The 14975-nt window shown below is 49.8% G+C and overlaps 1 protein-coding gene across 1 annotated transcript in view; it reads left to right on the forward strand.

The window, feature by feature from the left end:
* The first annotated feature begins 269 nt into the window (after positions 1 to 269).
* The window catches only part of LOC116941683 (bone morphogenetic protein 7-like), a 42144-nt gene continuing 27438 nt past the window's right edge, over positions 270 to 14975 (forward strand). The window contains exon 1 of the mRNA XM_032953003.2: positions 270 to 1718. Coding sequence (XP_032808894.1) covers positions 1325 to 1718 — 394 coding nt within the window. The 5' untranslated portion in view covers positions 270 to 1324. The remainder of the gene's footprint in view (positions 1719 to 14975) is intronic.

Below are 14975 nucleotides of genomic sequence, written 5' to 3' on the forward strand. Positions count from 1 at the left end.
GGAAGCTGGCAGGTCGTCACTTGCGGACAGCGCCTTCATCACGCTCGCTAACCCCCCCTCCCCAACGCCAGGGCACCGATCATTTGCCCACACCTTGTTGTGACCCCCCCCCCCCATCCATTTAAAGTCAGGGGGGGTGGGGGGGTGTCCCACCCTCCCCACATTTTATTTTTTAAATCCCCCTACTTTTTTTTGTGGCCCAATGTCCATTAGGAAGCTCTGGGCTCCACCCTTTGCCTGGTCCCGCCTTTTTGAGTAATAGAACCCTCCCTCCCTCCTCCATCACCACCACCACCAGCAGGCACCACAACCACCACCTCCTCCTCCCCCCCTCGACTCTTCCATTGTCCCGAGGGATTAAGGGCCGCGTGTGGCTTGGCTGGCGTGCACTGTACTGTGGTTCAGCAACTCGAGGAACAAATCGAGAATTATCGGCATTTTGTGTGTGTGTGTTTCCAGTCGGTTACCACACACACGTGCGGAGTGGGGAGCATTGTCTACAGACGCACGTAAGGGAAGAGGGGACTGGATTTTTTGGAAGCTTCCTGCCTTTTTTTTACATTTTCTCTTGTGGCTCTCGTGTGCGTGCGCGCGCGCGTGTTTGCAAAGGCTGTTAAAAAAAAGTTTAAAGAAAGGTCATCATCATCATCGTCGTCATCATCACAATACACAGGCCGTGCTTGGTGGTGGAACAAACACGTGCTTGAGCTCTTGGGAAGACGAGAGAGGATTTCGTGTCGTCCCACCACTGGCTGCTCAATGAGTTGCACATTTAGGACTGGCAAACTCGTGTAAAGCGACTGGGTTCGAGCCACTGCGCGAGTCTGCAACCAGCAGCAGCATTTGTAACCATCAACGTTGCCAATATCAGAGTGAAGGAGCGCCAGCAACTTCATCATTAACAGAAGTGGAAGCAGCAGCAGCACCAGGTGCTACTTCGCGCTCGTCGCCAGCTCCACTACACGAGGATTAGCAGCAGCAGCAGCCCCATCTCCATCATTGACGGCACCCATCAGCAGAAACTTCACAGAGAGTTACCACCGCAACCAGGACCTTCGCCATCATCGGTTGTTACCATCAAGTTGGGGGTGTCGCCGATGCAAAGGCACCACTGACAATCGTCAGCACTCGGGAGCGCGTTACCGTTAGCGCGCTCAAAGCAGTAGCAGCATATCGTCAGCGTCGTTACTTATCATCACGATCGACGGCACCACAAGCGTTCGTCACCATCATCAGTAGCGGCACCGGCACCAGCAGCAGCAGTAGTGTCATCAACAGGTCCCGTTGACATCTGCAGCATCATCATCATCACCACCCATCAACCATGCCGGGAATCCTCGCCCGCTGCTGCTGCTGCTGCACTCTGCTCGCCCTTGCGTCCGCCGTCTTCACGGCCGAGAACGAGATCCACTCGAGCTTCCTGCAGAGACGCCTGCGTGGCCAGGAGAAGAAGGAGATTCAGCGCGAGATCCTCTCCATCCTGGGGCTGCCGCACCGCCCGAGGCCCCAGCAGTACGGCAAACTCGCCGCGGCCCCCATCTTCATGCTGGACCTGTACAACGCACTGGCGGTGGAGCAGGGTGGAGGCGGTGTGGCCGAAGGCGCTCGCGGCATCCAGCCGGTGCTGCTCGCCACGCAGACGCCACCGCTCGCCAGCCTACAGGAGAGCAGCACCTTCCTCAATGATGCGGACATGGTCATGAGCTTCGTCAACCTCGGTGAGCGCGGCGGGAGGAGGAGGAGGAGGACGCGCGCGCGCGAACGGATGCGTGCGTGGAGGACGTGCGGTGGTGGTGCGCGCGTCTTGTGAGTGTGTGTGGGGAGCGGTGGTGTAGTGGTTAGCGCGCTGCGCTATGAACCTGGCGACCCGGGTTCGATTCCCGCTCACGGCCAACACCACCAGGTGACGATTGTCTGAACCGGTCCCGGGCCTCCCCTAGGTCGACTCAGCCTCAAATTAGTACCTAGTGCGATGTGTAAACATCGTCACTAGGAAGACAAAGGCGGCCGGGCGTGGTGTTGGCCACCCACCCCCTCGTGTGCCCTGCCGGCCTTCATAGGTGCTCGCTAACAGCACTTGCCCCAAAAGTCTGTTAAGGCTATACGGGGGATCTTTGTCTTTGTGTGTGCTCCAGACTCCCTTGCATACTACTTGTGATCAGATGCGGAATATTGGTTGCTGTCGGAATCCGATGAGCAACGAAGCTCTTTGTTGTTTTCACGGATGTCCTGCAGTTTCACAGATGTCCGGTGACGAGTGGGGTGACACCCGGCTAACTTGGCACGCGTTTAAACTGGCCGCAACCCTGCTGATGAGAGACGTCGAGAGATTGAAGGCGGTTCGACAAATGTTGCTGAGAAATGTAGTTCTAGAAGGGTCGCCGTCGGTGGATGGATCAGAGTTGCATAAATTTCACCTGTGAAGTTCTCGACTGAGTCTTTAAGACTCGTTTTATCAAGCGTGTGCCTGCAATGGAATGTTCGCTTTGGCCCATTCCGTTGTATGTAATGAGTGTTTTGCTTCGTTTGGTAGTGAGAATACGCACACTCATTAGGGGATAACGCTCAAAGTTCCACACAACTGGAGCCTCATGTTCATACTGCAGTCGTCTGGCTACGTACGGTGTGAAAGAAGTTCAACATACGTACAACCGGCATAGCAGAGTTGAGTCTCAAAATAGTATACGTGATCCGACAACCCTAGAAACTCTGACAATTGATTCTCTATGTTCATGTAACATTGCATGTGAGTTAAACAGGGTGATCCATTTATAGACAGCTCGCTACAATAATGAGGAGGGCATCACAAAGAAGTCTATTTGATTTCAAAGCATCCTAACACGTCTACCGTGAGTCTCAATGTACTTGTCAACCCTTCTAACACACTTCTCTCTGTAAGATATGGAGCCATCCATCTCACAATACTGTAATCGATCACCTTTTTGGAGAAGAGGGTAATTGGAAAGCACTAGGGTGTCTATAAATGGATCGCCATGTATAAATGCACGTGCACATTAATATTGTGCATTACGGACACACTTTATTTAGCTCGTACTGCTAAATACATTGTGTACACACTTATATGTAAGCGTACTACACCCTCATATGACGTGCATGAACAATGCATGCATCTGCCTTTTACCCATCCACTACACGGGACCTCCCCAGAATGCCGTGTAGGTCATGTGGAACGTTCGACCATACTTCACCCCGCTGGTCAATGCGGATTGGTGAAATGCGTTGGGAGGTGGCCATGCAGGGGCCGGTTTAGACGTCACTCGCGACTGATGTTAGCCGTGGCCGGGTCTAGAACTCAGGTGGCCGGGTTAACAGGGCATTGCGCACACCAGTCTATACGCAAGATGACGCATTTGCTGTGTATGCCATTGCTCATGCGATCATGTTCGAGCAGTACCACGGTGGCGGCGTGTCTTTGTGGTCACTGCGGTTCTCAAATGGGAAGTAAATAGCAATGCTTAAATGCCCTTTAAATCGCGTGAGAGTTAATTTAGAGTCAACACCGATACTACGTCATTATCCCCGGCGTGCCGCTATATTGGCGGCGCAGCAATTCAGGGCCGAGTGCAAATCATCTTCACTTGGTTCGGTGGTTAATAGCTGGGGCATAACAGATGTTATAGGCTGCTCGGGGGGAGGGGGGGGGGTGCTACGTGGTGGCTAGCAGTGCAGCAATATCCCCCCCCCCTTCCACTATCGCGCGTACTGGACCAGCGTGGTGAAGTATGGTCAAACTACTGCCACGACCCGCACGGCGTGGCGGGCAAGGCCTTCATCCAGCAGTGGATTGACCAAAATAAAGCGCCGCGCGCGCGTCCAAAGAGCGGCACGCTTCGGCATTGTCCAACTCTCTCGTTATGAAGAACGTCGGGATGATGACCATTCCGTTCGGAAACTGGTTCAGCAGTGACATTTCAACAAAAGGAAACGACTCGCACAGAATGCTGCCTCTTTCTTGCTTGCCCTTCTTCGTATGGATGTTGAACTTCTTTCGCGCCGTACGTAGCCAACCGTGCTAATCGGATGCGTGGGGAGGGGAGGGACAGCAAACTAAACACAAAACAGAACCTGTTCTAAAGAAATGAGTGTTCAGTCTAGATGTAAAAGTGCACAGCTCCAACGGCTTCCTTCAATCAAATCACCTGGGATGCCACCGATCTCGCAAGAAGTTAAGCGGGTTTAAGCCTGGATAGTGTCTGTATGGGTGACTGCCACGCATTAAACAACGACCATTTGGCTACTGCAGAGCTAAATTATGCTCAGTGTGGCAAATGCCATCGTTGATCTGTGTCGCACTTGTCCACTTCCACGTGTGCGCTCCCTGCCTTTACAATCCCGCACGAAGAAGGGTGGTGAAGTATGGTCAAAGAAGCCCCCCCGCAAACCCGCCCGACAGCGGATTGGCAAACAGGCTGCACGTGTATATTTATCGCCTAAGCTAACACGGGGGTTGATCAATTTGATGATAACTGATTTCTAGTGTATGCCTCTACTTATTTTAAACGGCTGATTAAATCCAGCCGTGTGGCACTTATGTAAGCGATGGCTCCACGCCTAACATAGGAGAGTGAGTGTTAAAAGATGTAAGTGTAATGGGACTCCCAGTTATCTGTAACTACATCGTCCCGTACGGTCTATACCCAGTGTGCAGTAGACCGCTGCCCACGGGTGCCTCTGTCTCACTCGACTCCAGCTGACTCATCTCGGCTAAAGCAGCCTCCACCAGTTGCCACGCTGTGCGTTGTTGCTCCACAAACAGCATCTGAAGCTAATAAATGTGAGGTTAATCCTTCGAGTGCTGGGCGCAGTGGCTTGGGCCCTCGATGATGGATGCTCGTGACCCGCAAGCACAACTCATGTTAAGATTCGCACGTGCACCGCATTCCGTTCATTCTCTTGACTCAACAAAACCCGCGGAGATGTGATGCGATGCCCCCTGCTCCGTAAACACAGCCATCGCCGCCACTTAGAAAGAAGCGAAACGGATTTGGCCTCGTCCATATATATTTTTTTAAAGTGAGGTTCGTTTAAACTAGTGCCGTTGAGTGTGTAAGGTAACAAGCCAACAACACTTTCCTTGTCGGTTATGCACAAAACAGATCTGTGGCTCTTTATCCAGGCCACCACCAACCCCCTCTCCATTCTCCCTCTCTATGGCGTGGGTTGATTACATGACCTGTTGAGAATAATGTGTTATGGAGGAGGGCCATTTCCGGCAACATCACCGATTGTATGTTTTCCCGTTGAAGGCAGTGCTATTGACGAATGTATTGATGTTTTTTTTTTTTGTGGCGGGGTGTTATTTGTGCCTGTACACCACTGCCAATGTACTATCACCAAATAATGTGTAACTTTTAGAATGAATATTCTTGGTTATTTCGGTAAAGTCACGTAGAAGGGAAACAATAAAAGAATAAAAATATAAAACAATAAAACTCTCACGACGTTTCGACTGCAACACAAGCAATCATCAAGTGTGAAAAACAAAGCAAGAAAATTTGAAAAAAGTGCTGTAGTTTTCACACCTGATGATGATTTCTTGTGTTGCAGTCGAAACGTCGTGAGAATTTTATTGTTTTATATTTTAATTTTTTCCCTTCTACGTGACTTTACCGAAAGAACCAAGAATATGACTTTACCGAAAGAACCAAGAATATGAATCCCTGCAGTCACGAAAGCTTTAAATCAAAACTTTAGAATGAAGTTAAGAGAGTCATCAGAAACCGGTGGAGTATCTTTACCATCACCCTGTAAATACTCGGTGGTGTTCCCCTCCTACTGTATGCTGTGCCCTTTGTCTTTTTTTAAATCTCCCCTCCCCCCCCCATATCTCCACTGCGGTGTAATCGCCCCGTGTGCGTGGGTGTTCTCCCTGCACTCCGGTTGTCTCCCACGCAGAAACAAATTCATTTCGGAAATTGAAAATTGCATGAGCATCTTCCCGAAACAATAATTTTCGACACCGTGTTTTTTTTCTTCCCCTTCTGGATACATCACAGGACATTACTACTTTCGTGACAATACTCGCCGCCTTAATTCACCTACGGTCTGGTTCTAAATAAGAGGTTATAAATTAACTGACCGTTGTGACGATTGTGGTATAATCGGGCATCTGTGCAACCCCAAGGCCATCTCGGCGCCGCTGTTTATACAGACCCCTGTGAGACGTGAGGACACACAAACGCGCTTTGGATCCCCTCCCACATGCATCGTCTAAGCAGCGCGGTAATGCAGAACCCTCCTTAAAACAAGCCACATCGGGGTGTTTCGAGGCAGTGTTCATGGCGGCTACCATTTACAACCGGCACGATGTGGGAGGGGGAGGCCCTCATCCAGCAGTGGATTGGCAAAGGAGATGTATATGTACATGTATGCCAATGTAACGAACACAACTACAAACTAGAAACAAAACAACAAAAATCCCAATACAAATGAGATGGAAATAAACTATACAAAAACTATCGAATAATACATCACAAGCCTCCTGGGTACACAAAGGGCATTGGACTCTCCTGGGAATGTAAATGATGACTAAAACAACATCGATCCAATGTGTAATCTTATATTTAAAATATATATATAACTGCTATAATTAGCCCTTCGGTGCCTATATGGCCAGGTGCGTTTATCCCAACACATCCAGGGGTCTTTGTTGTCTCTGCAGAAGTCGCCACCCCCAAGGCTATCCTGTCCCCCATTCAGCCTCCCATTCTCATTCAGTTTCCACTCCAAAGGCTACTACGTGGCTTCCTGTCCACTTAGCACAGGGGCACCAGAGCAGCCCGGGGCCATAGGCAGCCCGCCAAGCCTGCATTCCAGGTGTTCTCACCAGGGCAAGAGACGCACACACACACACAGAGACAGAGGGCCCTTGAGATTCTGCACTGCCAAAAGTGGGCCACTTTGGTTTTTGAATGCGAGACAAAAGAGTAGTGAATGCCCAGCAGTTTGAGTCATACGCAGTAAATAATGTGTTTGCCGTATTCTCCGGATTATAAGAATCAGTATATGCATTTGTACTGGAGGAATCTGATGAGCTATGAAGCTCTTTTTCACAGATAAGATGGACATGTTTCATGATGGACATGGAACCATCGGCAGCCCGCCGAGCCTGCATCACGACGTTTCAAAAGGGCTGCAGAGTTTACGTTTGGCACAAGTTTAGGGCAATTAGAAGAAAAATACGTGAACAACAGTGTTGACCGCAATACGAAGTGTGGGGAGGTGAATTGGCTTCTCTCGGTCGTGTGTCGTCAGGCTTAGCCGAATGTTCACCTCCCGCTGAGTGTGACGCTAAAGTCAATAAAAAGCAGGCGAAACCCCACGACCATTTTTTTCTGCCGCTGTAACCACTTGTGGACTCACTCAGTCCGGCATATTTCTCAACTGCAGTGAATACGCCTTGAGATGTCAGCGCAAGTTGACACTTCACAAATCCAAAGTGGAACTGTGCAAGTTGGTAAGAGAGAATGAATGCACTGCAGTATAGAGGTATGCCGTTAAACACCATATATCAGAATGCACACGTACATTAGACGCGATATACACTGCACTGTATATGTACAGGTAAAACGTGCATGAAATGGCACGAATTCCAAAGAACACCTTGTGCACATATTTGCCTTTTCAGAGCAAATATTTCGGGCAAACTTTGCGGTTTCGTGTATTTGGTTATAACCCCGTATTTCTGCCCCCCCCCCCCCCCCCTGGCGAAGTGTGAGGAATTCACCGTTGATTGCGTGTTATGGCCGGGTTCAAACTTGTGTATTTGTTTGGAGACAAAAAATGTCGGGTTAATCCTCCGGGTCAGTAATCCTGGTGGGACTTCCCTTGGCAGTTAATGGGGCGGTGGCGGCGGCGGGCGGGGAGGGTGGTGGAGGCTTCGGCGCCGAGGGAGGGGAGGGATGGCAGCTCCCACCCCTCTGTTTGTTGGCACCAATATTTGCAGTATCTAAGCCGCCCCCCTCCGAAAGCTGTAAGAACGGAATGTGGCTAAGTGGCCGCGCGAGTTTAAAGGCGATGATTCTTCAGGGACAGCACACGGCACAACCCATAACAAAAAAGCATCTGATGTATGTGCTGTGTGAAGGAAGGGCTATTGCCTGAAACGTCGCCCATGAAGTTTGCATGTCTCTCTCCCCCTGGTCGCATGGATTTTTCTCCAGGTCCTCCAGTTTTCACCTCCAAATTTAGAAACACGCGTTTCGAGTATTTGGCCACTATAAATGTCCACGTGATAAGCCACTTCGTTGAGCTATCATTTGTGGCCAGGTTGCTTCTGAACAAGAGCTACATAGCTCAATGGGCCTTACCTGGTAAAATACAAATAGTTGTAGTTTATCGGCTATAAACTGCAGGGCTGAATAGAGGTCAGGACAGTGCAGTTCCGCTAAATCCATTATTGTAGAGTTCATCTATGCTTCCACATCTTTGCTACCCACATTCACCAACGCGTACTGACCAGCGCGGTGCAGTATGATCAAATAATCCCCCTGATCCGCACAGCTTGGAGAAACCTTTATCTAGCAGTGAACAGATAAAGGCCTCTACGTGTGGATATACAATTTCACAGCACTTAGCCCTTACCATTTGACAAAAAAAATGCTATATAGCTCGGTGGACCTTACCTGGTAAAATAAAAAATATAGTGTAGTATAATATTTCATTTTATTCCTTTTATGGCTACGGTGTCATTGACGAATGCGGGCCTTTTTTTTCTTGTTGTTCGAAAAAACAGACAAACAAACAAACCGGAGAGTTGTATAGCACACCCGCAGTATGTGTATTCGTTCAACAGTCGATGGCTCTCACACACGAAGTGTACGGCTGTGGCACCGGGGACAAAAGCTGCCCCAGCACGTGCGCAAAACGACACCGCTCCACGGGCGCCTGTGTTGGACCGGCACAGGGATTTAACTTCACCCCCATTTCGTGAGCTCCGCGGACGCTGACGCACGTGTTTTATGCTTCGACGAAAGCTGCGGGGAAAATGTCAAATGGCTGTTAAAGAATGACGTGCGCAATTAGACATTTGCACGGTGTGTAATTGTTACTATGTGTAGCATTATTATTGTTGCAAGCTCCAGTCTTATTGCACTTGCACCGATTTGCAAGTGATTCGTAATCATCGAAGCCCTTTGTCAGTAAAGCAATGCTGTGAAAGCCTCTCCCGTGCACGCTGCGTTGGCAATTTGACCATGCTTCACCATGGTGGTCATTGCAGGTTGATGAAGGAGAGAGGGCCCACTGAAAGGCTCTGATATCTCACCACAAATGTTAGCTGTGTGGCCAGGATTCGAACTCTCGGCTCGCTGGCTTCATAGTGCAGTGCACCACAACTCCCCTCATTGATTTAATAATATTCGGCTATGACCCCAGAGAGAAGGGGCTTTAAGGTATCCTCCTAAGTTGATGCAGTTTTTTTGTACTATGTCGAACGTCTTTCGCGCACCGTACGTAGCCAACCGTGCTAATCTTGTGTGGGTGTCGGTGTGTAGCACTGCGCTACAAACCTGGCAACCCGAGTTTGATTGCCGCTCACGATCAACAAGAGTGGCAAATATTTGAACCAGTCCTGGGCCTCCCGCAAGAGTACTTGTGATTACCTGGGTTATAAAGAGTCGCACCTTTATAAACTGTATCGAAAACAAAAACAGAACGAGCGCAAGGTCCTTAAGGAACATTACACAATTCAACAAACGTTTTCACGGTCATAAACCAGTGTCTTGTGCGGTGTGTCAACATCAGCACTGGGGGAGACAAAGACGGCCGGGCGTGGTGTTGGCCACGCCACCCCCTCGTGTGCCGCGTTGGCCTTCGGAGGTGTTGTTTTGCGTATAGTACTTGCCCCGAGATTCTGTTGAAAGACGGGAAGGGGATTTTTTTTCCTTTGTCTACCTCGTAACCTCGACTTCCTGCGGTCAGACCAGCTCACCTGATTAAAATTATATATATACTGTATACTGAGACGAGGTCAATTGAAGGGGGATGAGTCTTCCATCCTTGTCTGTTTCTCGCTCCCAGGAGTTGAATTTTATCCTCGCTGTGTGCAGATCATCAGATGCGATTTCGTATGTTATGTGATGCACTCTTGCATTCTTTCCCAATGGGAATTGAGGTTGTTGCTGTGTCGTGTCGTTGCACGTGTGGTGATAAATTGCCCGTGCCGTTGCGTAGGCCCTCTTCATCCAGCAGTGGATTGGCAAATTGGAAATGCATGATGCACGTGCAAGGCAACCAGTTGTGCAGCGGGAGTTTGCACCAAAAACCCGGCGACCCGATATTTGATTCCTGCTCAAGGCCAACACCAGGTGACGATTATCTGAACCGGTCCTGGGCCTCCTCTAGGTCTACTCAGCCTCAAATGAGTACCTCGTGCGGTGCGTGAACATCACCACTCGGGATACAAAGGCGGCCGGGCGTGGTGCCGGCCACCCCACCCCCTCGTGTGCCGTGACGGCCTTCGTAGGTGCTGCTCCCCTACTTGGATACCTGTGAAAAAGGGCTTCATAGCTCATTGGATTTCTCCAGGATAAATAAAGATTCTGAATCTGCTGATAGCACTTGCCCCAACGGTCTGTGAAGGCAACACCGGGGGGAGGGAGCCTCGTCCGTGTCAGAGTCTGTGAAGTGCATCGGGGTGTCTCGTGAAAGTGACGTGGCTGTTGCTGCTCGAGCCAATTTTGTCCTCTGCGCGTCTCCGTGTGGATGTTGAAGGCGCTGTCATCCCACACCTGTCAACCCCCTCATCAGTGCCCCCTTACCTTATGATAGACCAATTCGGACCTTATCGGGCACCCCGTGCCCCTTATAAATCTAAACGTTCATCCTACAAAGTTCCATCACAAGGGAGAAACACAAACAAATGGACACTTTTTTTGTGCCCATAACGAAATGGATTTGCGCCGTATGGACCTGAGAACTGAATTCTCCGTCGTGCTCTCGTCCTCCCCTCCTGCTTCTCTTCCGTTTGCCACCGCGGCTTTAACGTTCCGTTATCGCGCACGCTCTCGAGCCCAATTATTATAATTTCCCCGAGGATTTGTTTTTGTGTTGCCGTTCAAGCTTTGGTTCAACAAACTCGAGTCCAGCGACCGTGTGCACGACGTTCTGTAATTCCATCTGCCCCCCCCCCACCACCTCTGTGATTGCTCCACCTTTTTTCAAACCACTCTGTAGTAGTAGTCACGGTGTTTTATGACTGACCAAAGCCGTGCTGTGAACCCGGCCCACCTGAGTTGGATTCCCAGCCGTGGCTAATAGTTGAGTCCTGGCCTCACATTGTATCAACCCAGAGTGACTCGCGTGGTGAAGTATGGTCAGAAACCCTCCCCCCAGTGGAGATTGACAGAGAGCTGTAATTAGTATCCCTCTAGCCACTGCAGGCTGCTACATTAATCCCAGTGTAAAAAAAAGACTGATTCTTACGTGAAATAATGACCACAAATCGTGACAAGGGGATGGGGGGGCGGTTCCAATACCTACACCAATTTAAAATGACTGCTTTGAGTCTAAGACCACGCTAGCCCCTGCCCTTCATCATCTCACTTGCCCACTCGTGGTTTTCCATTCCCCCGGTATGTCTGATCCTGTTATTGCATTAGAAACCCAATTGACAACAGAGCTACGGTGTTTCCCACCCCCCCTCCCCCCTGCCGACCCCGTTTCTACCACCACTGGATACGCCACATTTCAGGCGAGTTCACAGAATTTTAACGTTTCAGAGAATTGCACATGTCACGATCCGCCCAACGCGATGATGTCTCTCATCTGTACACGGCAATCACGCGCTCCGTACACTCGCCATCTTGACATCCATACCTCGCGTCCTGAACGATGAGCTTAAAAAAAAAACCTTTTCATAATTATACTGAAAAGATATCGGAATGTTGAAGGCTCCGTGGTTCCTTAAACGCCTCACTGTACCTGCATTTAACTTAATAAGCATAAACTGTACGCGGGTAGCTGTACTCTCAGTGACCTGCAGGGCTTTTTTTTCAGGAGGAACTCGTTTGCCACGTACCGATCTCCGCCGATGGGTTTTCAGATATTCAAGACTAATTGTCGAGACATTGCCCCCCCCCCCCCCATCGGCTACACTTAGCGCCATCGCCACCGATTAATAACCCCTTGGGAATGAAGCGCAATTGGGTTGGGAAACATTATAGAGTTAGGGTGGTGGTAAAGATATCATCTATTTATTTGCATGTACTTATCAGGTGATCATATCTTGCGGTGAAGACATGGGCGGAGTTTGGCAAATTTATGCATTTATTTCAGTAGTTTGCGATGAAGATTTAAAAAAGAATGAATGATATGCACCCGCGATTTCTAATGTAATGGACAAAGCGAACCCCTGTCCCCCCCCCTCCCCAAATAAAGTAGTCATACTCCGCCTATGGGTAAAGGTATCATCTTTGAGAGTCTTGGCATGAAAGTTGCGGTCGGAGACAGTCGCTTACCCCCCCCCCGAAGAAGAATAACAACCACTTACCATACATGAGCTGGCATGTAACGATGCCTGGATTAACTTAGACTCTTTGCGCTCACGATGCGCGCATCGGAGCACGCGTTTGAGAGACGATCGTGACCCCAAATTATGAAAAGTTATAAGTTGAATCGCTGCGGGGTTGAAAAGCGGGGGGGGGGGGGGGCTTTGTGTGTATCGTGACTCTTCTCGAGTCAATCGGCATAGCTCGAGGTACGTGGGAGGAAAAACAAAAAGTCCGGTTAAAATTCAGAGACACATCGGCGTGTTTGGTGTTTGTTGGCCTTCCCTCGCACCTTCGATTAGCACGGCTGGCTACGTACGGTGCGGATGATCCTCAGCGTGCCTACATACACCTAGAGCAGTTATTAGAGGCAGACCAGAATCGAAATGATAAAATAGAGAGTTGGGGGACGAGGATCAGGTTTGGTGTGCTATTGGAAAAAGAAACGTAATGAAAAGCAATATACCAATGTGCTTACAGAGGAAGTAATTTTTTTTCATTAAAAAAAACCTGTTGTGACATGACTCAGAAACGTGGACATTGGCAAATAAAATTGAACAAAAGCTGAAAATTATTCCAAGAATGCCGAGATGCATTCTTGGAATAATTACGTGGAGAGACATAAAGAGGAACACATGCACCAGAGAAAGTCGACAATTTGGAGACGTCAAATGGACCATTAAGAACAGTAAGTAGGTTAAGGCAGGGACACGTCGCGCGAAGGGATGATGGCTGATGGCCAAGACTAACGACAGAGTGGCAGCCACGGAAGGGAAAACTCCCGAGAAGACGTCCACCACAAAGACCGAGCGATGCGATCAGCCCGTGTGCTGGAGCGGGGATGGATTGTTGCGTCACGACACCGTAGGGGATGGTGACAGCGTGGGGCTGGGGGGGCGCGGAGGGGGAAGCCCTTCACGCCGGCAGCAGATAAATCGTGGCTGACGATGGTGACGACGAGACGTGAATGTGGCGCCGGTTTGGGTTGGTGCAGGGTTAACGGTGCCCGGCGTGCGAACGTTCGCAGGCAGGAGAAGCCCCCTTTTGCCTTGCTTCACCCTGGCAGTTCCCTGCCACGTGGTGAGCGACTGAGAGCGGGGGACTCGGCCCCCTCAGACCAGGTGCGTGTGGCAGTGCAGCTAATTCGATGATTGATGGCTTCCCGGTCCAGGCGATTCCACGCTTTGCAGGGTTCTGAGCCGTTTTTTTTTTCTCTTTTTCCGGAAGCGCCGTGACCCACGCACCGCGCTGCCCCGCGTCCCCGTGCTCACGGCCGTGCACCGGCGACGGCCTCGCCAGAGTCCCGCGGGAAGGGCGCAGTGGCGGCTGCAGTGGTGGCAGCTGCAGTGGCGGCAGTGGGGGGCGAGGGGGGAGGTGTGGTCAAGCAGCGCGTGTTTTCGGGTTGTTCGGCACGATTGTCCGACGTTACCGCCCCTCGTGCCGGGAGAACCCGAGAGGAGGGTGCCGTACAACGCAAACCCACGCAGCGACGATTGGGTGTGGAGGGTGGAGCGGTGGGGCAATGGTCAGCGCACTGCTGTGTAAACGCGGTGATATGAATAGATACCGAACCCCTCCAAACCCCGCTCCCGTAAAAATGTAAAATGTGAACAAATATATATGCGGTATGCATTTTTAAATCAAGCTATCGGTCCGATTTTATTTTATATGTGGTGTTCAGAGGCACTTACATTCATACACAGTATTTTCCAAGCAATTAGCTAAATGGCCATCGACAAAGTGATGGCAATTGTTTTTTTTTTAATGAGAGAAACGCGATATTGTTCCATATACAAAGAAAAATTTCGGGACAGAACAGAAAGAAGTTTGAGGCACGTCTGAAATTGCTCGACTTTAAATGGGGAATCAATAAAGCAACTTCGGTATGAATAATAAACGATAGCGATCTTCATATTCATCTTCTTTGGTTCTTTCGGTAAAGTCACGTAGAATGAGAATAAAATAATAAATTGATAAAATAAAATAACACAATAATATTCTCACGACGTTTTGGCCACAACACAAGCGGCCTTCATCAGGTGAAGGGAGCGAGACTGTCTAGGGGACAGCGCTCATTCTACGTGACTTTACCGAAAGAACCAAAGAAGATGAATCATTGCAGTCACGAAAGCTTTAAATCGAAAGATCTTCATATTGACGGTGGACTTGGCCTCATCACAAGCGACGACGATGACGACGATGGACTGGAGTGTTTTTCATCGGGCGAAAAAAAAAATCAACGGCTCGTTTTTTAAAATATAATGTTCCACATGAAACTTTATTTTATGCTGGTGCCACTGTTTTTGCTTAGCACCCTGCCAGGTCGCTTCCTCTTGGGCTGGCCATCATAACTCACGGTGTGGGGAGCAGCTGCTGAAGAGATTGCCTGAAAGGGAACACTCAGCGAGCGTTGTGCTGCGGCAGCCTGGATCTCCCGGCGTTGCCGATGGGTGCGAGTGATACTTT

This window comes from Petromyzon marinus, chromosome 12 (genome assembly GCF_048934315.1).
Source record: "Petromyzon marinus isolate PM22_M1 ecotype Great Lakes invasive population chromosome 12, UKy_Petmar_22M1.pri1.0, whole genome shotgun sequence".
Taxonomy (NCBI): domain Eukaryota; kingdom Metazoa; phylum Chordata; class Hyperoartia; order Petromyzontiformes; family Petromyzontidae; genus Petromyzon; species Petromyzon marinus.